At 38.9% G+C, this 23,953-nt stretch overlaps 2 protein-coding genes across 2 annotated transcripts; both read right to left on the reverse strand.

The window, feature by feature from the left end:
- Nucleotides 1–587: 587 nt before the first annotated feature.
- On the reverse strand, nt 588–6,623 carry OR6B1 (olfactory receptor family 6 subfamily B member 1). The gene is made up of 2 exons (XM_082691656.1): nt 6,334–6,623; nt 588–2,314 (listed from the first exon to the last, which is right to left on the reverse strand). The coding sequence occupies exons 1-2, from the start codon at nt 6,603–6,605 to the stop codon at nt 1,354–1,356; spliced, it is 1,233 nt and encodes a 410-aa protein (XP_082547782.1). The 5' UTR covers nt 6,606–6,623; the 3' UTR covers nt 588–1,353.
- Nucleotides 6,624–20,463: 13,840 nt separating this feature from the next.
- LOC309844589 (olfactory receptor-like protein OLF3) lies at nt 20,464–21,405 on the reverse strand (the record flags this gene model as incomplete). Its single annotated transcript, XM_082691666.1, has 1 exon — nt 20,464–21,405. One exon carries the CDS (start codon nt 21,403–21,405, stop codon nt 20,464–20,466), a length of 942 nt encoding a protein of 313 aa, XP_082547792.1.
- Between the last annotated feature and the right edge of the window lie 2,548 nt (nt 21,406–23,953).

Here is a 23,953-nt window from a genome sequence, read left to right on the forward strand (position 1 = left end):
GACAGACCCAGGGCTCAGAGTCAGGAGATCTGGGTTTTTGACTTCTGCTCCCCACTCTGATGGTACATTATTTACTTCCTAAGCTTCTAGTCCACATGTCTATAAAATGCAGTCTATAAAATGAATCTTTCTTAATGCCTCTTATTAAAAAAAATTTTTTTTTAATTTTTTTTGGAGGGGGTAAAAGATGTTGAAAATGCTAAAAGCGATTCTATTTTCAACTGTTTTAAAGGAAGACTTAAATTCCTGCATATTGATATTGGCATATTATATTGAATGTAGCTTAAAGTGTGGTTCTCTTTGCCATTGACAAAACTGTGAACCAAGAGTAGGTACATCTATACCTTCTGTGGGTGTGACATGTTTGATCAGCAAGTCTAGTGTTCATCAGTAGGGTGTCCGATAAACAAGTAGGAGAGCTGAGAGTCACTGTGGCATAGGATGGAAATCTGTCAAATCCTAAACTTGGACAACTTGTTTGTATTTGAGATGACGTGCTGAGAGATGGAGGACAGGGGGAGTAAAAGTAGATTAAAGAGGAAGAAAAACATTGAGGTCAAAAGAAAAGATGCTTCATAAGGGCAAAGTTTCCTTCAGCAAATAATATATTTGCTGATATTTATTTATTTATCATTTATTTTGTGCTCAGCCTTTAGCAGATACAAACAAACATACTGTAACATCTAGGAGGGAAATATGAAATTCAGTACAAAACAACAGTATAAGTTATATCAGAAGACAAATTACAATTGTTTTATGTATAGTTCATGTACAGGAAACACTCTAGCTACCTGAAGCAGAAATGTTTATAATGCAGGGAAGCAGCTACTTATGAAAAGTGTTGCGGGGGGAGAACTAGAGGAGCAAACTCTAGTCTCTGCCACCAAGATTGACAGCCAGCACAACTAGAGGAGCAAACTCTAGTCTCTGCCACCAAGATTGACAGTCAGCACAATAACCAGGAAGACACTGCTACTTCTGTCTCAGTCAGGAAGCCATCTCAGATCTGTTGGCCCACAACACTTAATGCTTGCTAGATCCCCAAAAAAAGCTAACTCAGATGCCACCAACATGCTCACCCACTCTACTCCATTAGGGATTTACCCCCAGTGTCAGAAACCTTATCTTAGGTCTCAGCCAAAGAGAGTTCTCTCTACAAGGGGTATGCCCTTAGACCACAGACCACGTGTGCTAATGCAGGCCTCACAACACAGCCAAGAACATGTAGTTGATGTGGATGTGGTGATAGGATACCAATATGAGTACTATGAGATCAGGCATTAAAGAAGAAAGGACCAAGGATGGAAGAGCAGGCACCAAATCAAACCATGTCTTCCTAATAATTTGTAAGTCCTAGTCCAATTGGATAGCTTGGCAATAGGCCAGTTTCTTCAGAGCCTCTTTGACCTCCCTGTTCCTTAGGCAATAAATGAAAGGGTTGAGAGCTGGGGTGACAATGGCATAGAAGATGGAAATCACTTTGTTCATGTTGAAGGCGTGGATGGCTCTGGGCCTGGCATACATGAAAATTGTGGCTGAATAGAAGATGGTGACCACCACGAGGTGGGAGGCACAAGTAGAGAACGCTTTCTGCTTTCCAGTGGGCATGCGCAGAACGGTGGCCAGGATACATCCATAGGAGAGGACAGTGATAGAGAGGGGCAAGAGAAAGATGACCAGTGCCAGGATGAAGTCCACCAGCTCAGCTACAGACATGTCTGTGCAGGAGAGGTTAAGGACTGGAGAGATGTCACAGAAGAAGTGATTGATGACATTGGGGCCACAGAAGCTGAGGCGAGAGATGAAGTAGATCTTAGCCAAAGAGATGCCAAAGCCAATGGCCCAGGATCCAAGAGCCAAGCGCAAGCAAAGTCCGTGGCTCATAACAGTGGGGTAGTGAAGTGGACGGCAGATGGCCACGTAACGGTCATAGGCCATGGCAGCCAGGAGCACACATTCTGTGCACATGAGGGCAATGAAGAAGTAAAGTTGTATCATGCAGTGAGTGAAGGAGATACTGTTGTTCACAGACCAAAAACTGCATAACAACTTAGGCACAGTCACAGAGATATACCAGGTCTCCAAGAAAGACAGGTTGGCCAGGAAGAAGTACATAGGCTTGTGCAGTGGCCGATTCTGCTGCACCAGCAGGATGATGACCACATTTTCAGTCACTGTCACAATATAGGCCATGAGGAACATCAGGAACACTGCTAACCGCATGCCCCAGTTCCCAGGGAATCCCACCAGAATGAACTTGGTGACCTGGGTCTGGTTCTCCACTTCCATACTGGAGATACAGCACTTAGCTCTCCTGGGGAGAAAAATATCACTTGGTCAGAGTCCATGGTTCAATTTATTTATTTGACAGAGATCACAAGTAGGCATAGAAGCAGACAGGCAGAGAGAGAGAGAGAGGAGGAAGCAGGCTCCTCACTGAGCAGAGAGCCTGATGTGGGACCCAATCCCAGGACCCTGAGATCATGACCTGAGCCGAAGGCAGAGGCTTAACCCACTGGTTAAGCCACCAGTGAGCCATCCAGGCACCCAGTAATGTAATTTAACTCATACATAGCCCCTTTACATGTTACTATACCCATTTTAATGATACAGAAACTGAGTCTCAGAAAGACATTAAGCAACTTATCAACTTCCCACAGGTAACAGGGCAAGAATCACATTGACATCTATGACCAAAGCCCATGCTCTCATATCCTACACTGCCTTCACAGCCACTCCCAAGTTAAACAATACGCAGTCTCCATGTTCCATGTTACCACTGCCAATTCCAAAGGATATGCCTGGTGCTCCTGGCCCATGTCTACGCAGTGCTTTGGAAGTTCTTCCTTCCAACTCACTTATCCCTCATATATACCATTACATCCTTTCCCTTCACCATCCAGGGAGATGGATTGTAGCTGTCATGAACGCATGATGACGATCATTTGAGATATGTGAGTGCTGAGATCAGGAGAGCTAGGCTTTCCATGTCAAAGAACTGGACCTCAGTGAACTACCAGGTTTGTCCTGGTTTGCTATATGACCTTGACATCTTATCCTCTCTGAAACCCAGTTTTGTCTTCTGTAAGGTGAATATTAATAGTCATTCTGCTTATGTTGCCATGGATCAAAACCCAAATGAAAAATATGAATGAAAGCTTATATGAACTGTAAATGACAAAAAGTGTGAAAGGGGCTCTGACCCCCTATTATTAGGGCATTAGGAAGGGAACCTGGGCTAACAGGAGGAAGGAGAGGAGGTGCAGTGAGCCAAGCAGAGTGGAGACAACACAAACATGTGTTTTGCTCTCAAGGAGCTGTAAGTCCTCACAGATGGGGCAGGGGTCTCTGGGAGGAGTCTTTAAGCAGGCAAAAAGAAATGCATAATAAAACTTGAGACCTTTTTTATGAAGATTACAAAACAGAAAGTGATACGAATGTGATTAGGGAAGTTCACTTAGACCTCCGCGGAAGTGACCCACTGAGAACAGTTCCATGACCCCAGTCCTTTGAGTTGCTGAGGAGGGACACCACTGGCTGAAATGGGGCCGCCACCAAGCACTGTGGTCAGTGAGGGAAGGGATACAAGAGGTGAGACGGGTAGGCAGGGCCCTGGAGGTCTTAATAAAGCTCTGAATGTCAATCTCAATACAATGAGAAACACAAGAAGCACGAAAGCCCCATAGGGGCACAGTGTGGTTTATGATTTATGAGGGCAAAGATAACTCTGTCAATGCCCAAGTCTCTGGAAGCAAGAATGGTGGGGAGCCTGGCTGCAGGCTATTCAGAGAAGGTGCTGGTAGCCCTGAATACAGTGGTTTCAGAGAGGTGGGCAGATTTCAGATGCATTTTAGAAGACTCTTTAATGGTAATCAATGGGTTGAATACAGAAGAAAAAGGAAAGAGAGGAATATAGGAGGAATCTCAGGTACATGGCTGGGTTACATGGAAGGGATGCCATTTACAAAGATAGGGGAAACGTGGGATGTTTACAGCCATTTTCCTCAGAGTTGAAGAAATGGCAAAGAGCAAAAATGAGGTAGGGTTGTGTTTTGATTCACTTTAAGGTGAAGCTTAAGCAATCAGTCCAGAATATTTATTATAAATTATAATTATATAATATTTTAATTTAATATTATAATATAATTATAATAAATTATTGTGATTTATTATAAATTGTAACAATAATTTATTGAGCATTTACTACCTGCTGAGAATTTTGCTCAGTTCTAAGTCCTTTTCATAAAATATCCCATTTAATCCACAAAACGATACTAATGAGGTATTGTTATTCTAATTCTCCAGAAGACACCAGTTTAGACAGAGAAAGGAAGATTTCCAAGTTAGAGAGTGATGAGATCTGCCTGACAGCCAAGCTGAGGCCTGTCTGACAGGAGAGGCATGTCCCCTAGGCCAACTCACATACGACAATACCCGATTTGAGGCTCATCACCACCTTGTTATACTTAAAGTGTTTATTTTAGGAAATAGTCTCTAATTCTACTGAAATTTCATTATAGACACTGGCTATTAGACATGAATCCAAACTTAAAAATAATGAAGGGGCAGGGGGTGGGAGGTTGGGGGTACCAGGTGGTGGGTATTGGAGAGGGCACGGATTGCATGGAGCACTGGGTGTGGTGCAAAAACAATGAATACTGTTACGCTGAAAAAATAAAAAATAAAAAAATTAAATAAAAGAAAATAAGAACTCTTAAATTGTAATGATATATGAAAAAGAAAATATATATATATAAAAAATCTCTGTCAACAACAAAAAGAAAAACCAAGCCAAAACTTATGAGTGCTTTTTAACACCATGCAATTGTCCCATCTCATCTTTCCCAATAAATTTAAGAAGAAGCTGTAAAATAAAATAAAATAATAATAATGATAATATTATTATTTACAGAAGAAGCTGTAAAATAAAATAAAATAATAATAATGATAATATGACATAAATACATATTCAGTCATGTAAACACAAGACCAGAAATAAACATATAGAAATGCTTAGTAGGTAAGAGAAGAGGCAGTCATTGGACTAAGACCTGAAATATAAATAAGGAAAGGATCAGGCATTTCAAGGAGGTGAATCAGAGTGAACAAAGACATAGGAGTATGAAGCAGCCTGTCATTTTCAGGGAAGCAGCTGATTAAAAGCTATTTGCTGTTGGGTGGGAAAATTATAAGAAAATGAATGAGTAGAAAAAGGGGTTTCAGAGAGAGAGAGAGAAACAGACAGAAACAGTCTCAAGGACCAGTCGGTGACCTCCATGTGAAATATCAAGGCATATAAAAACTGTCCTGATGTATAAACAGTAAATAATTGCTGAATGTTTTCAGTAGCTGTTAACATCCTTATATTTCACCCTGGCTTTTGATGCAGGGAGATGGATTTGCACGGGAAAGAACTGGTACACCAAAGATCAAGAGGCTCCTTGGAAGACACATGCATAACAGACACTTGAAGACATACGAGAGCATAATAACACTACTTACAGTGTTTGTTATAGAAACAAAGTTAACCGTTAGACACACCCGTTCATAAATTACACAAGTAATTTTGCTTTCCTAGAGGAAGCTTGAAACTGCCAAACCAAACCCAAACCACCCAAAAGGAAGAAAAAAGATTGCCCTATTTCTCATTAACTAAAAGAAGAATATATAGGCACTCATTATTGCATACTAGTAAGTAGAGCTGGCCATATTTATTGTCAATGCATTATTTCGCCATGAGATTTGTGAGCTCCCATTCATAATAGTTCCTACTCCATGAGAGTGACCCTTATGGCAGATTTTTCCCATGGATTTAGAATCAAACATCAGAGCTTCTTTCTCCACTCCTGTACCTGCTGTGTATGCAATGTCCCTCAATTTTGTTTGGATTCTGTTTAACCGTAGGTTTCAGTAATTAGAATTTGATCAACATATAACCTCTGTCCCTGCCAAGAGTCCAGGGATTTTGTAACCTCCTTCATAAAGGAATTATTGTGGGGAGGCAGCAGCATAGGGGCCCCAGGAGCCCTGGTCAGGATCTGCAGGTTGGGGTCAGAGTCTGGGGTGCCTATTTCTGACCCAGCACCAAGAGATGTCCCTCCAATGCAGCAGGGGGAGTGTGTGTGGTCTCTGCTCACTGCATGCAGGGCTGTACTGACCGTGTGACAGATGCGAGTATCACCCTGACCAACTGACAGGAACTGGGGGTGAATACAAGAGAGGGGCAGAACAGGAATATTAAATATTTGGGATTTAAACATTACTCTGCCATGGGAATCTGAAAGGGGGCTGCCTGCGTAGTTAGAAAGTGATGCTTCGAGAGGAGACACTTACCTTGGCTCAGCAGCCTCTGCTGGGGTGGAACAGGAAAAGAAATTCTTCACCGATTCTAAAATAGGAAGAAGTACAAAAGAAAGATCCAGGTACTGAATAGATGTGAGGACCCCACTCTCCAAACCTACAGGTAAGTGGGCACAGAGTACCCAAATGCCTTCAGACCGAGAGCCAGGACTAAATGAGAGGTGAACCGCAGGCTCTAGGATCACATTTGTGCCTGATGCGTCACCAGGGTGGCTCTCCTGGCACCCCAGGGCCACAGCACCCATTGCCTGCCCAGGGGAAGCTGCAGTGCTCTTAGCCTTAGGCTCACCAACCTATGAAGAGCTCTGAATTCTGAGGGCTTTAAATGGTATCAAGACTTTCTCTACATCTCTACCAAGACCCAGGAGAAAACTACCTTGATGATGCCAGTCCAGGTCTCTTGTGGGAACCATGAGAAATTCTTACTTGCCTATTGTGGCAGTCTTATTGGTTTTATGTACTAGTAGTTCCATAGGGGGAAATATCCACTTATGGTCACACGCTTTGAAAAGAATCAGATTTGAATTTATTCTTTGCTGAAACATGAAGGAAAAAAGTTACTACTTTTAATCTCTTTGCAGATTTTCAATTATTATTCAGTCTTCAGGTTACTGGAAACCAGACAATTGATCAGTGCTTCAAGGGAGACATTAGTACCCAAAGTAGACTAACATTATTGCACTTCAGAAAAAATTTTTTTAAAGATTTTGTTTATTTTAGAGAGTGGTGGGGGGAGGGGTTAAGGGAGAGGGAGAGAATCCTAAGCAGACTCCCTGGGCTGAGCGTGGAGCTCAACACAGGGCTTGATCTCACAACCCTGAGATCATGACCTGAGCCGAAATCGAGAGTCGGTCACTTAACCAACTGAGCCACACAGTTGCTCTTCTCTTCAGGAAAATCTTAAATAAAAGTTTTTAAGCGTTTATGCCATAATTGTGTGCCAAATATGTTTATCATGATGTGATCATCCTTACTTCGTCACCTGCCTTTGGGAACTCCTTGACCAATATTTCACTTTCTGAAACAAAACTCTGTTTACTGATCATCACTTCTCTGCAGTCTGCTGGACGCTAAAGTAGCTCTCACAGAAAGAAAAGTTGTCAATTTCACTGTGCCTTCAGGAAATGATAAATGGAGATAGTGACAGTTATAAGCAATTCAGTGCGCAACATGGGGTTATGGTAATTGCTTTTTTTTAAAGAGGAAATGATAAATTTTGTTATTTAGAATTCAGAACTCCCCGCTAAAAGACTCATAAGCACTCTTTAATATAGATTTCTTGTAGGACTGAAGCATAAGACAAAACTATTGGAGCAAATAAAACTAATAATACTAAGCCAGGCCTTTCAAATCACTGGCCTCAATTTATCTTTAAGTTCTGTAAAAACTCTGACATCCCCTAAAATGTATAATTTGATATTATCCACAACTTTCCAATAGGATTTTAAATATATTGTGATAGAAACAGAAATGACAGAGTGCCTACCAAACAACAGTTGCACTAATTGTTCTGGTCACCTGTTGTGCTGTCTGTGTGCTAGGCAGGCTGAATGGGGGTGGGGAGGCATACTTTTCCCTCAAAGACAGGGAACGCACATCTATAATGAACAGGTTCTATGAACCACTGTGACCGTGATCCCTGATACAAGAGTTTTGGGATCTGAATTTCCTACAAATAATCCCCCAAATAGTTTGGAGATGTTCAGCTGATACAAATGGTATATTCTACAACATGCTGGCACTGTCTTATCCTAGAATTCAGCTATACGGGCTTTTTTTTGGAGTTTTTTCTTTTTTTTTTTCATTTGTATCTGTTGGCAGGTCCAGGTTGTAGAATCCTGCAGACTCCAATCTAGGATATGCTGGTAAGCAATAAGGAAATCCAAAACACTGACTGTCGTGTTGTTCTTCAGGTCCCCAGATCTGGTTGGCTATCTGCCTTCTTTTTGTTTGTTTTTATTGTCAGTCTTGTCTGTTGTATTATATCCAGGTTTTGTAAGAGTAAGAGGATATTCATTTTTTTTTAAATTATTGAGTAATATCCCAACATATGGATATTTCCACAGCGTGTTATCTATTCACCTCTTGATGGGCTGTTCTGGTTGGAAAACTCCTTTAACCCTTACTCAGGCCATGCACAACTCTGCGTCAACCCTCGCTCCCTTGAGTACAGAGACTGAAGGTCACCCAGAGTTAAAATCTCGGGGTCTTTGCAGGCTTTTTCTAAGCATATGTTCAGTCCTGGGCCTGCATATAGTCTTCTCAGACCTGAGGTTGTAAAAGCTCTTTCTCGGGGCGCCTGGGTGGCTCAGTGGGTTAAAGCCTCTGCCTTCGGCTCAGGTCATGATCCCAGGGTCCTGGGATTGAGCCCCGCATCGGGCTCTCTGCTCAGCAGGGAGCCTGCTTCCCTTCCTCTCTCTGCCTGCCTCTCTGCCTACCTGTGATCTCTGTCTGTCAGATAAATAAATAAAATCTTTAAACATAAATAAATAAGTAAATAAATAAAAGCCCTTTCTCTGCCATGTATGTCCTTTCCCAACCTCCTCTTTCCCAATCTGTCAGCCTATTGCTCATCTCAATGGTTATCCCTCGCCTCAAGCTGCTAAAACCAATTCTTCTGCCTTTAAATACTTCTGGCAGATGCCACCTGGGAAGCACCCCAGCCCTGAAAATGCTGAGTCAGTGAAGCAAAGGTAAGCCTTTATGTCAATCCTTCTGCTAGCTGCCATATAGGGTGAACTGTTCAACCAAAATTCTCTGGAAATAAGGTCCATATTACTGGTTCTGTCTACTAACCCACACCAAGAGTGTGGGCTGTCACGTTCATGGCTGTAACCAGTCCATGGTCAGACAGGTGGGAGATGATAGGTGGGCAATTTGAGTGCCCCAGCCCCAGGGCACCACAGTGCAACAACTTCGTAATCTTTCCCATCATTGCCATTTTTATACTAGATCCCAGAGTCCTACAAAAGGCAATTCTGACAGTTTTTGACAACTTATTAGCTATTTTTATAGAGGGATAGAGTCCTGGGATTCCCTGCTCCACCATTCTCAGTGATGTTTACTGAAACATCACTACCTTAAAGTAAAAATTTATACTTCAGTATATTGATATACATATACTTTATATATTGAATGCATTTTTCAACCTTGCCAAGCTCCCTTACAAATTTATTTATTGTAGATTCTTGGAGATTTTCTATGTAGATGATAATACTGCCTAAGAATAGAAATGACTCTATTTGTTTCTTTCTAATTTACATCATTTTTTTTTTTCTGGCCTTATCATTTTGACGAGTATCTCTAGTTGCAGGAAAATGATGAATATGGACAGCCAGGTCTTGTTTTCAGTCTCTGAGGCGGAAGTCATTCAGTCTTCCACCATTAAGTATGATGTTGGCTGTAAGTTATTTGAATAACTTTATTAGGGTTTTAAAAGCTCCCATCTATACCTAGTTTGTAAAGAACTTTACTATGATTAATTTATAATTGTACTATTTTTTTTTGCTTTTATTAAGATGATTAACTGGGTGTCTCCATTAGTCTATTAATATAATGAAAGACACTGGTTTATTTTTGATTGTTGAACCAAACTTTCATTCCTTGCTTAAACTCCCCAAGGTCATGATCTATTATATTTTTGTAAGTTACTGAATTTGATAATATTTTATTAGAATGTTTGTGTGTTTGTTCATGAAGGTTATCATTCTGTAGGTTTCTTTTCTTATAGTGTACTGGTTTGGTCTTGATGTGAAGTTAACCCTGGCTTCAATGGTGGCATTTGCCAAAAGTATGTTTCCTTCTTTTCTATTTTCTGGAAGAGTTTGTATAGCACTAATACTATGTGTTCCTTATATGTTTCATAAAATTTGTTAGTTGACTTGAAGTTTTCAATGTGGAAAGGTTTTTAACTCTATGTTCAATTTCTTTCATAGATAGAAAGTTTGGAGGTTACCTACATTTTTCTTATGAGGGCTTTGGTAGTTATTTTATTTTCCAGAAATTTATCTATTTCATGTGAAACAATCTTCTTCAAATGATTGATATAAATCTATTAAAATATTGCCATAATATTTTTTCTTTTTTTTTTAATTTATTTTTTATTTTCAGCATAACAGTATTCATTATTTTTCACCACACCCAGTGCTCCATGCAATTCGTGCCCTTTATAATACCCACCACCTAGTACCCCAACCTCCCACCCCCCACCCCTTCAAAACCCTCAGATTGTTATAGCAGCAATGTCCACAATAGCCAAACTATGGAAAGAACCTAGATGTCCATCCACAGATGAATGGATCAAGAAGATGTGGTATATATACACAATGGAATACTATGCAGCCATCAAAAGAAATGAAATCTTGCCATTTGCGACAACATGGATGGAACTAGAGCGTATCATGCTTAGCGAAATAAGTCAAGCAGAGAAAGACAACTATCATATGATCTCCCTGATATGAGGAAGTGGTGATGCAACATAATATTTTTTCAATGTCGAATGGGTCTTTAGAAATATGCTCTCTTTAATTCTTAATATGGTTATTTGTGTTTTTCCTCTTTGTTTCTTGATTAATCTGGCTTGAGGTTTTTCAGTGTAATTAAACTTTTCAAAGAAACTATGTTTTTTAGTTTCATAGACTTTTTCAGTTGTTTTTTTCTGAGGATTTCTTAAATAGTTTTTTTTTCTTCCCTCTGCATTCTATATGCTTAATTTGATCTTTTCCGTCTAGTTTCTTAAAGTGATAGCTTGAGTCATTGATTTGAGACATTTTTAATAAGGATTTAATGTTTAAAATTTTCCTCTTTTTCAGCTGACAGATTAAAGTTCTTACATATTGCATTTTCTTTTTATTCAGTTCAAAATATTTTTCTATTTTTTTGTGTGATTTCTTTGACTTATGGGCTATTTAGAAGAAAGGAGTTTAATTTTCACATATTTGGGGATTTTCCTCTGATCTTTCTGTTACTTGTTCCTGATTTAATTCCATTATGTTTAAAGAAAATATTCTGCATTTTTTCAATTATTTAAATGTGTTGACGTTTGTATTCTGGAGTATCATAAACATGTCATTTAGGACAAGCTGGTTCGAGTCTGCATGTATTTATTGGTTTTTTCCTAACTGATCTATCAAATACTGAAAGAATGATGTTAACATTTCCAATAATAGTGGTGGATTTATCTATTTTTTATGTATCTGTAGCTCTGTAATTAGATTATTAGAATATTTATGTGCTCTTGGTGAATTAATGCTCTTACCATTAAATAATATACTTTTCCCCTGGTAATATTTAATTGTTGATTATAGCACTTGATATTAATATTGTCACTCTAGCTTTCTGATTTTAGTGTTGCAAGGTATATACTTTTCATCTTTTTACTTTGAATCCATTTATGTCTTTATACTAAAAATGGATTGATTTTAGAAGGCACATACTTGGGTCTTTCTACGTTATCCTACATGATGTCCTTGTCTTTTAATAACTGTGTTTAGGCCATTTTAATTTAATATTATTATGAATAAACATACATTTCGATCTATTGATTTTCTATTTGCTTTCTATTTTTGTCTCTTTTTTTTTTTTTGGTTTCTCTTTTCTGCCTCTCTGCATTCTCATATTAATTATCTTAGTTATTTTACATTTATTGGCTTATTGGTTAAACCTCTTTCAAGTGAGCAATAAGTTTTGGAAGAAGTTTCCACAGACTAATTCCTGTTTCCACAAATGACTCTGGGTGAGTCAGCAGAGTGGAGAGTAGGGGTATTCTTGAAAGCCACTCCTGAAACCTAACCAGTGTGACTAACATTAACTAAACTATACATTGGAGTGATTATGAATGACATTAAAATGTGTTCGACTGAATGTGCACTAAATATACCTATACTGGTTTGATTAGTATACACCCTCCCCCCAAAATACATGTCCACCCAGAGCCAGATAACAGAAATGTTATCTTATTTGGAAATAGCATCTTTGCAGATGTAATTAATTAGTTAAAGATCTTGAAGTGGTATCATCCTGAATTTAGAGTGAGTTTCAAACCAATCCTCTTTCTATAAGAAGAGAAGATACAAAGAGACACATGGAGAAGTTGCCCTTGGAATGACAGACGTAAGTAGAAAGGAGCTATGCTGACACAGCCAGGCAACACTTGGGGCCACCTCAACCTGGAAGAGATAAGGAAGTTTTATTTCCTAGAATCTACAGAGGGAGCATGGTCCTGAGATCGTGCTTTTGAACTTCTGTACTCGGGAACTGTAGGAGAATAAGTTTCTGTAGTTTTAAGCCACCTAGTTTGGGTCCTTTGTTACAGAAGCCTTAGGAAGTGACTACAGTACCCCCACCTCAATTTTCCCTTATCTGGATCCCCAAAATGCTCACAGCTGCTTGAGTTCCTGCCCCCTAGGTTAAGTGTGAGAGATGGAAAATAAAAATGGGAAGTGACATCAGCTCAACCAATAGGCTTCGTTAAGCATATTTTTCAAAAAAACCCTTACACGGCCATGCGTATTGGAGAACCTCATGCAAATAAGGAACTCTGAAGCTTAAACTTCTTTAGCTTCATGGCAAATCCACTTCTGGGTGTAGGAGGGGAGAGTTAACTGCAAGGACAGTGTCCTTGGGATGACTGTGAGGTATAATGTGAGGGATGATCGTACAAGAGGGCTTGGAACCTATGCCGAGAAAGAGGTAATAAGACAAAGTGGGCGGAGGCCATTGGTAATGGATGAGGAAAATGTGTTAGAGTTATGTAATAGAGGTCATAGTGGGGATCAAAATTTATTGGAATTGCATTAGGTGGTATGAACTGGAAAAAAGAAATAGGAGTGAGTGGTTAGAGTGGAGTGCTCAGATGGAGGTGTTAGTGGGAGTGCAATTATTGACAATGGAAAGGATTGAATACAATCACAAAAGAGGGTGGCTGGACATGAATAAGGAAACCAAACATTAGCAGAAGACAGGCCAAGACACTGAAAGATCCTAATAGATATTGAAATGTTCACATGCACGATTGAATTAGTGGTAAACAGTGTAAAATGAGGACACTGGGTAGTAAATGAAGAAAAAAAAAAAGATGAGGTGATAGTGCTATGGTCTGATAGCCCATGCATCAAAGGAACTCGAGATATTTGGGCAAGAGTAAAAAACAATGGTCTGGAAGTTGCAGAGGATAGAGAGACACCAGTATTAGAGAAACAATGGGAGAAAACAACTCTGTATTTGAAAGAGCAGAGGGGAATCAGAGTTCATAAGAAAAGTCAGGTTTGAATCAAGCAAGAGATGAACGCAGAAAAAAGACACTCAGAATATAGAGTATTTTGCTGATAACGGAGCACAGGTTTCAGAGGACACTTGGGAATGGATGTGGTATTGGAAATATTCTGGTCAGATGTGTAGATCAAATTGGGACAAAAGTCCAGGTGGCGGACAGCCTGTGAAGCATGGGCTTCCTGCAGAGCCTCAGATAAACAGGGTGGTGATGTGTGAAGGAATCACTTGGGATCCTCTCTTAAGAGAAAGTGGTTAATTAGAGTTAACTAAGACTCCTTTCTAGACGCTGGGCTCTATCCCTGTCCTCACTCTCCATTGGGGCAGCAGCTTCACTCTGTGCTTACCACTCTGGTCTTTATTTCTTCACTCTCAACACAAGGCAATTAGAGCTTTCGAAACTTAATTTTACACTTAGAAGGTTCTGGCTTGTTGCCCGTTTCATAACTGTTTCACTTTCATGCCCCCAGTTTTCTTTTAAATCATCTTTTGTTGCCTGAAGTTGCTTTCACATTTTTCTGGGTAAAGGTTATAGTTTTAACTCAGGAGGAATGGGTAATAATTTTGAGTTCTCGCATACATAAACATGTGTGTCTCTCATTATTTAAAAGTGAATGATGTCAAGAGAATGATAGGATAAGTCACAAACTGAGAGAAAATTTTTGCAAATGACACATCTGATGAAGAACTATTATCCAAAATGTACAAGGAATTCTTAAAATTCAACAATCAGAAAACAAAGAAGTCAATTAAAAAATGGATATAAGACCCTAACAGATACCTTGCCAAAGAAGATACCCAGATGGAAAATAAGCATATGAAAAGATACTTTGCAACACATATCATCAGGGCCATGTCAATTGAGACAGCAATGGGATACCACTATCCACCTATAAAGATGGCTAAAATCCAGAAGCCTGACCACACTAAATGCTGGTGAGGATATGGAGCAACAGAAATCCTCAGTCACTGCTGGTGGGAATGCAAAATGGTGTAGTCACTTTGGAAGACAGCTTGGAGGTTTCTTACAAAAGTAAATATTCTTACCATACAATCCAGCAATCATCCTTCTTGGTATTTATCTGAAGGAGTCAAAAACTTAGGTCCTGCACACAAATGTTTATAGTAACTTTATTCATAATTACCGAAATCTGAAAGCAACCAAGATGTTCTTCAGTAGATGCATGGATAAACAAAATGTGGAACATGTTTTTCAGATTGTCTGAAAAACAATCTGAGGGGTTTGAAGCGGCCGGGGGGTGGGAGGTTGGGTTACCAGGTGGAGGGTATTATAGAGGGCATGGATTGCATGGAGCACTGGGTGTGGTGAAAAAATAATGAATACTGTTTTTCTGAAAATAAATAAATTAATTTAATAAATAAATAAATAAATTGAATTTCATTGTTCTCTTGAAAAAAAAATGTGGAACATACAGACAATTATACAGTTCCAAATTATTATTCAAAATATTTTGAATATTACTCAGCTCTAGAAAGAAATGAAACATCAAGCCATGAAGAAAACATGGAAAAAACATAAATGCATATTACTATGTGAAAGAAGCCTATCTGAAAAGGCTACAAACTGTATGATTTCAACTCAACAATATTCTGGAAAAGGCAAAACTATGGAGACGATAAAAAATTAACAGTTTTCAGGGACCCCCAGGGTGGCTCAGTTGGTTAAGCGTCTACCTTCAGCTCAGGTCATGATCCCAGGGTCCTGGGATCAAGTCCTGCATCAGGCTCCTTGCTCAATGGAGAGTATGCTTCCCTCTGCCTACTGCTCCCCCTGCTTATGTGCACTCATTCTCTATCTCTCTTTCTCTGATAAATAAATAAAATTTTTTAAAAAACCAATGGTTGTCAGGGACTTGGGGCGAGAGAGGGATGAGAAGATGGAGTACAGAGGATTCCCAGATCAGTGAAGCTACTCTGTATGAGCCTATATACTGGATTTGTGTCATCATAAATTTGTCCCAACCCACATAATGTACAACAGCAAGAGTGGACCCTAAGGTAAATGATGGATTTTGGATAATAATGTGTCAATATAAGTTCATCAGTTGTAACAAACGCACAATTCTGGTGGCGAATGTTGGTCATGAGGCAGGCTATGAATGGGGGGCCATGGAGGGGACAGGGAAAATATGGGAAATCTCTGTATCTTTTGCTCACAGTTATTGTGAACCTAAAACCGCTCTAAATAATAAAGCCTATTTATAGTGAATAATGACTTGATCTAGTATAGAATTTTTCTTTAGGGCGCCTGGGTGGCTCAGTGGGTTGGGCCGCTGCCTTCGGCTCAGGTCATGATCTCAGGGTCCTGGGATCGAGTCCCGCGTCGGGCTCTCTGCTCAGCAGGGAGCCTGCTTCCTCCTCTCTCTCTCTGCCTCTCTGCCTACTTGTGATCTCTCTCTGTCAAATAAATAAATAAAATCTTTAAAAAAAAAATAAATAAAATAAAAAAAAAAATAAGAATTTTTCTTTACTAACATTTACTCTCAGGATTCTGTAAATAGGTATTATTCCATTGTCTTCTGTCATCTAAAATTGCAAAGGCTGATTGCAGCTGTCATAGGCAGACTACTAATTTGGCCCTCGGGGATTGCCACCACTTACTGTCTACGCACTATAGAGTTCTCTCATCTTGAGTATGAAGATGACTTGTGAATATGATGGGGTTTCACTCTGTGATAATATTACACTACATGGAAAAGGGGATTTTGAAGATTAATTAAGATCCCTAATCAGTTGAATTTTATTTATTCAAAAGAGAAATTATCGGGGCGCCTGGGTGGCTCAGTGGGTTAAGCCGCTGCCTTCAGCTCAGGTCATGATCTCAGGGTCCTGGGATCAAGTCCCGCATCGGGCTCTCTGCTCAGCAGGGAGCCTGCTTCCTCCTCTCTCTCTGCCTGCCTCTCTGCCTACTTGTGATCTCTCTCTGTCAAGTAAATAAATAAAATCTTAAAAAAAAAAAAAAGAAAGAAACCTTCAAAAGAGAAATTATCTTCAGTGAGCCTGCCATAATCAGGTGCACCCTTTAGAGGTATCCAGGCTTTCCTAGAAGTCAGAGATTCAGAATGGTAGAGATTCTCCTGCAGCTCTAGAAGCAGCAAACTGCCATGCTGTGAGGAAAGACATAAATAGCAAAGCCATGAAGGGGACCTTTAGGAGTTTATAAATGTTCCCCAACTAATGACTAACAAAATAATGCTCATCTCAGTTGGTCAGCTGCAAGAAAATGAATTCTTCCAACAGAGCGTGAACTTGGAAATGGACCCTGAATCTCAGATGAGGTCGTAGCTCTGACTGACATCTTGACCTGAGCTGAATGAGATCCTCAGCAGACAATGTGTTTAGGCTGTGCCTGAACTTCCAACCAACAGAAACAGAGATTTGTGTGGCTTTCAGCTGCTAAATTTGTGGTAATTTGTTACACAGCAATAGAAAAAAAATATTTTCTAAGTGACCCTTTTGTTTTGTTTATGTTCTAGATCTTTGTAAACTTTCATTACCCTTGACATTCAGTTATTTCGCCAATGCATCTATAGACTTTTTTGTTTAATATGGTGAGATTCTTTATATCAGTTCCTCCTTTCTTTAAGTTTTCAGTAATTACAGTTAATAACAGGAAAACTTAGCAAGATGTGACTTAAAATGCTAGAAACAAAGTGAAGAACTTAAGGAGTTTGTGATTTTTTTTTTAAGAGTTTGTGATATTTTAAGTAAAAGGCCTAGGGGGGAAAAAAAAAAACCAAGCCTCCCTTTAGAGAAGATCTGATGTTAATGCACAGATAAAAGGGGTAAGACAGAAGGGTAAGCTAATCTTTTCATCAAATGAAATGACCTTTATATAATAAAGGAAAGAAAAAGCAGCACAAGAAAATGATTTCCTCCCAAGATGCACAAAAGAACAAACTAGCTATTTTAAATTAATTGCATTCATCCGGATTCTGAGTTTTATCCCCGGATTCTAGAAGATGAGTGTACACTATTTCACTGCCCCCGATTGTAATCTGTGAGGAACCACAGAGAAGAGGATCTGTACCAGGAAGTTAAGGACAAACAAATGTAAAGTATTTTTACTTAAGATTTTCAAAATTATCAGGAGTTTGGGTTTAAAAACACAGGCATATTGGCATGGCAAAATTCCAGGATTAACTATCGAGCAGTGTTTGTGAACATTCAGCAGCCTATTGTTAGTACTCACCAGAAACAAGTTGAAGTTCCGTTATAACCAATAATGCATACTAACTATTGATTTTTATATCATAAAAATATTTTATGGTTGATAGGTTTATAGGTTGATAAAAAATTTTTTTTTTATTTTAACCACACAGTGTATAGGTTAGTTTTGGTTATCAGAGCGGATTGACTGAAAGTTCAGAATGTGGGGTTACTATTTGTTACAGCCTTAACTGTGTCCCACCAAAATTCATATGTTAGAGTCCTAACCCCCAATACCTCAGAATATGACTGTATTTGGAGATAAGGCCTTTAAAAATGTAATTAAGGTAAAATGAGGTCACATGTGCAGGCCCTAATGCAATATGACTGGTGTCCTTATAAGAAGAGGAGATTAGGACATAGATATGTACACACAAAGGAAAAACCAGCTGAGGACACAGCAAGCAGGCAGCCATCTAAAGCCAAGGAGAGAGGCCTCCAAGGATACAATGCTGTCAATGCCTTGATCTTGGGCTTCCAGCCTCTAAAACTGTGGGAAAATAACTTTTTGTTGTTTAAGCCACTCAATCTGTGATATTTTAATAAGACAGCCCTGGCAAACTAATACAGCATCTATTGCTCACTAGAGGTCTTCAAGGAAGGCTGGACAGACCAGTCTCTGAGCATCAAAGAATATCAGAGGGACTTTTTTTACTGCTATGGAATGTCCAGCACACAGATGCAAATACCCAGACTTAGTCTTTGATTTTCTCTTGGTAAACAATTTCACTATAGTTGAGTTAGTCTTTTTTCAGGTAATGGCTGACCACGTGCCAGTCTTTCCCTCCCTCCTTCCCTCTCTCCCTTTATTCCACCCTCAATAAATGCTCTAGCATAAAAGAGAGAACTTGATTCATTAGTCCTATAGCTATGCTTTAAAGAACATACTCTTGAGAAGCTGAAGAAAATCTGTTACTAAAAGATGAGTCTAGAGGAATTTTACAGAGGTACAGGCATTGGTTTTGATGTGCAAAATCTGTTTTTACTTCACCTGATACCTATCCTTGCAGGGGTTCTAGAGAGCCAAAGATTAGTGCCATATAAAGACCTTCATGTTACACATTAACATCTCTGGGGATGCTCCAGATCTGGGCATAGGAAGACAAGAATAGACCCCACTTCCAGATAATAATCAGATGGAGCTAAGAGCATCAGGAATTGTTACTATGTGAATTTTGCCACTTATATGCAAACAGACAAGGATCAGAAAATAATAAAGGTATTTGGCAAAGTCTTAGATCTTTCTAGATAAAATGATTAAAATGTTTGAATAATCTATTTTAAAGTAGATTTAAAAGCATTCACAAAATCTGCTCTATTGGTTTTCAATGTGAAAGTAGGTTCACAGTGGTATAAAATTGGCATGTACTACATGGTAATTTTTTAATGACTTTTTCTGTTTATTATGTCTATGAGAAAGAAAGAGAAAGCAAACTAACGGAATAAATTTGAGAATCAAGATTCAAAATATTCTTGGTGGGTTGGTGTGATGCATGAAAATCAATAATAAAAATTAGCAGAGCTAAATATACATGTTTTCATTTAAGTTTTAATAAAATAAGAATGCAGAGAATATGGAGATTTTGTAAGCAGTTTATAGGAAAATCATCTTGGAAAATTAGTTAAATAAAGAACCATAGTTATGAATAATTTTGGAAATAATGGTGATGCTTACACAACATTGAGAAAATAATGTCGCTGAATTGTATCCTGGCTAAATTAGCAAATTTTATGTTTTATGTATATTTTGTTACAATAAAAAAAGACTATAGTGAAGCCACAGATATTTTGCATATTACAAATAAATTCAATTCTTTTTTTAAAGATTTTATTTACTTATGTGACAGACAGAGATCACAAGTAGGCAGAGAGGCAGGGGGAAGCAGTCTCCCTGCTGAGCAGAGAGCTCGATATGGGTCTCCATCCCAGGACCCTGAGATCATGACCTGAGCTGAAGGCAGAGGCTTTAACCCACTGAGCCACCCAGGTGCCCCGCAAATTCAATTCTTGAAAAGCGAATGAGAACCAACATACTGGAGTGAACAAATAAAGCATCATATATTATTTATTTCAGAATATCATATCACACTCTAGACTAAGGCACAAATGATGTTGAAAGTTCTAAAACTGTCATCATTTGAGAAAGAGTTAAAGAAACTATTGTGATTATCCTGGAGGAAATAAGGTTGTTCTACAAATAAATGGAACATTGTCATGTGGAAAGAGGAACAGATATTCTCCATTCTGCTGCACCAGGTAAAAGCAGACCTAATTGGTGGAATTCATCTCTCTATTCATTCCACACCAGATCTGCTGGACAAAGAGGCAGATCATTTCTTTATGCATTGATATGCTAATGAAATTGTAAAAATGGGCCAATGAAGTCTAAATACCACTGGATAGCTGACCGAAGATGATCTAAGAAAGGCCCTCTCATGGATCACTGGCATGTGGTTTATCTTGCATTGGCCTGTATGAGGAAATTCATTAATCAGGTAGAGTGATGCTTTACCCCAACGCAAGGTCATATGTGGGAGTCCTGTATACCTCCAGCCCATCTCCTTTTTGGTTTTGATTATAGGTAATAGGAAGATCTTATAGTCTTTACTCTTTATCTCTGAAATTCTCTAGAAATTTTTGAAAAGCAGCCATAACTTCCTTATTCCTCAAGCTGTAGATCAAGGGGTTCAACATAGGTGCCACCAGAGCATAGAATAGAGTGACAAATTTCTCCACTTCCATGGAGGAGGCTGACCGTGGAACCAGGTAGGTGAAGATGGTAGCCCCAAAGCACATGCAAACCACAATGAGGTGGGAGGCACAAGTCCCAAAGGCTTTGCTACGTCCCTGAGCAGAATGAATTTGCAGAATGGCAGTAACTATACAACCATAGGAGAACAGAACAAGGGAACAGGGAAGCATGATCACCAGAAATCCTGAGATGGCCATCATGACCATGTTGAAGGAGATGTCCACACAGGCTAACCTTACCACTGCGAGGGTCTCACAGGCAAAGTGATTAATAACATTGTGACACAGGGGAAGCCGGAAGGTAATGATTGTTTCCATTAGCGAATTTGTGAAACCAGCCACCAAGCAGCCAGCAGCCAGGCCCACGCACAGCCCTTCATGCATGATGACCGTGTAGTGCAGTGGATGGCACACTGCCACATAGCGGTCATAGGCCATGGCTCCCAGCAGGAAGAACTCAGATCCACCCAATCCTAGGGAGAGGTAGAGCTGAAACACACAGCTATAGAACGGGATGGACTTCCGGGCTGAGAGCATGTGGGCTAGCATTTGTGGGGTAAAACTGTTTGCATAACAAAGGTCCACAAAAGATAAAACACCAAGGAAGAAGTACATGGGATTATGAAGCCTGTTGTCCAGACTGATCAGAAGAAGAATGAGGGTATTTCCCACAAGAGTCACCAAGTACATGGTCAGGACCAGGACAAAGAGGAAGACTTCAGTCTTTGGGTCATTGGACAAACCCAGCAGAATAAACTCACTCACCCATATCTGGGTTTTATTTTCCTGGTCCATGAGCTTCTGAGGACCAAACTCTAAAGATGTTGGAAAAACAAATCATGAAAACTTGGGATTAGAAGGCTGGTTTTTAGACCATATAGAGAGAGTCTACCCATCTGAACCAAAGTTCTTCTAGAACATCTCAGCCAAATCATCATCCAAACTCTGCTTGAATGCATCCATATATGAGGAACACAATAGAACCCAACTGTGTAACTGGAAATCAAGGAGTAAAGAAGCTATATTCTTATAATTCCATTTACTGGATCATAATTTCTTCTCTGAAACATCAGCTCTTAACTGAAGGAAGGAAATTAATGAATATTTAGACTTAAAATCCTACTCAATTTAGTAGTTATTATCGAGAATTCATGTCTTCTTAGTGAGAAACATTTTGGTTCACATGAAAGATATATTTTTCTGAATCCTGAATGATGTCCAGTCCCATTTAATTTCATTTTGTTTATTGGATTTACCCTCTAAATATCTCAGACACAACCCTACTTACTCCTCAGTGGAATGCATCCATGAAACCCTAGATGTTTTAAATAATATTCTTATGTTTTTATTAATAGGTTATTTTGAATACATTTGCTGTAACTTGTCATTTTGAGAGTGTCAAATGGAAGGCCTCCTCTCTACCTATGTCACACCAGTGGCCACACTGGGCGAGATCAACAGAAGATAGCTAACTTCAAGAATTGGGTGTTGCATAAAGTATACATAGCTGCTAATTAATCTTCTGTGCCCTTCAAAGGGAGTTTAATAACGTGTTTAATGATGTGAGGTTATCACTTTACAATGATGCTTTCTCAAGGAAGGAACAGCTCATTCATTTCTCAATACAACATTGATCAGTCCTCACCAGTGAAGACAGGATAGAAGATCAGGTCCTAATTATAGAACATGATGACATAAGCAGTAATTCTTTGACCCCAAACCAATGTTCTTCTTCCATTTACTTACAAAAGAAAAAAAGTGATCCATAACTCAAGTATACAGATAGGAGTCTGAAGTCTTAGAGACTATTTTAGTGATGAAAGATCTACATGAAAGATGATTATGCTGTATGTTAACTAACCAGAATTTAAATAAAAACTTAAAAAAAAGATTCTTACTCCACTGGCTCCTATGTTATTCATGCTATAATTATTGAAGGACAGAAAGACTATAACTGCATTTATCAAAGACTTCCACTTTCAGCCTAAAAACTTAGAATAATTGTTAGAGATCATGCTTCTTCTAACATAGGTGTTTGGGGGACTTAAAATTGAAATTCATTGTCATGAAAAGAGCAATTTTCAGACCATTTGTCATTAAATATTCAGGATTTAGTATTGTTTTGAGTAATATCCAAAATGCCAAAGAATTTACTAAAAACTGAGCTTTCAGAAACTGGGTGCTACACATGAAATAGTGGAAATAATCAAACAACATCAGAAAGCCCATTCAAGGCCTTGTAGTGGAACCTTCCAGTCATTCACACCAGAATTAACTGGAATGAGATTGGCAAAGAGAGTCACAATGCTTACAGTGTAAGTAAAGTTCTTCACTATGTAATAAGATACAGGATTCAAAATCTTCATGACAAATAGGTAGTTCGTAATCAAGAGTTATATTTTTCTAGAATATTTAAAACTTAACAGGTTGTTTAACCTCATGGCTATACACCAATAGCATAGTCTTAATTCTTTTGTGTTCCCTTGCTTGTAATTTCTGTTGCACTATATCTATTTATACATCAGCTTCTTTTCATTTTGCCATTATTTTACACTGAAATAAAAAAAATATTGTCATTATAATGGTTAGAAAATTTCCTAGTCATGAAAACCCTGATAAAAATATGGACCGATATATTTACAGTGCTTTCCTATCCCTACATAAATGTATTGTTAACACTCTAATGCTTTTTATAGATTCACCAAGAACTAAAGAGACCACACTAGAAAACACAGGTTTCTCTCTGACATCCACAAATCTGCAGTTTTAGAAGAGAATTATCTCTCTTTCTACATGTGCGTGCATATACATACACATATATATTTCAAGAATTGCTGAAAAGGTAGATGTTGAAAAAGTTATTTTGCACTTATAGCTTTGTGTTAGGATTTCATGAAATAAACCAAACAACTGTATAAATCACACTTAATAAAACCTGAAATATACCAAAGTGGGATGAATTGTTTCTAAGGCGTATTTTTATTGCAACCGGTTCTTTAAAGCAATGCCAGTGGCTTGTGTCACATTGTACGTAAGACTTACTCCACCTAACCCTCTTCAGTCCTGACTGCCGAGGGCTCAGATACAACTGTGAGGCAGCCACTTTCCCACGTGATGTCAGAAGGGGTGTATACGCCCACAGGTGGCGGGAATGCAAAGGTGATGGGTCATGGTAGATTCATTTACACTCTTCACACTTCTATAACCAGGACTCAAATGTCAGCTTTAACAAATCAAACAGTAACTCAACAAGTAAGTGTTTTCCTACCTGTCTCCAAAAACATATCCACAAGGTGGGTATTTGTTATTATAGTCATGTCATACTTGCTCAGTGACACAGTCA

The sequence above is a fragment of the Mustela nivalis genome (genome assembly GCF_964662115.1).
Source record: "Mustela nivalis genome assembly, chromosome: 12".
NCBI classification, from domain to species: Eukaryota; Metazoa; Chordata; class Mammalia; order Carnivora; family Mustelidae; genus Mustela; species Mustela nivalis.

Excerpts from the sequence above, each read along its gene's own strand:
- OR6B1 (XM_082691656.1), bottom strand. The coding sequence starts at position 6,605 with ATGGGTGCTGTGGCCCTGGGGTGCCAGGAGAGCCACCCTGGTGACGCA. Across the intron at positions 2,315-6,333 it reads GCAGAGGCTGCTGAGCCAAG|GAGAGCTAAGTGCTGTATCT; the intron begins GTAAGTGTCTCC and ends TTTTCTCCCCAG.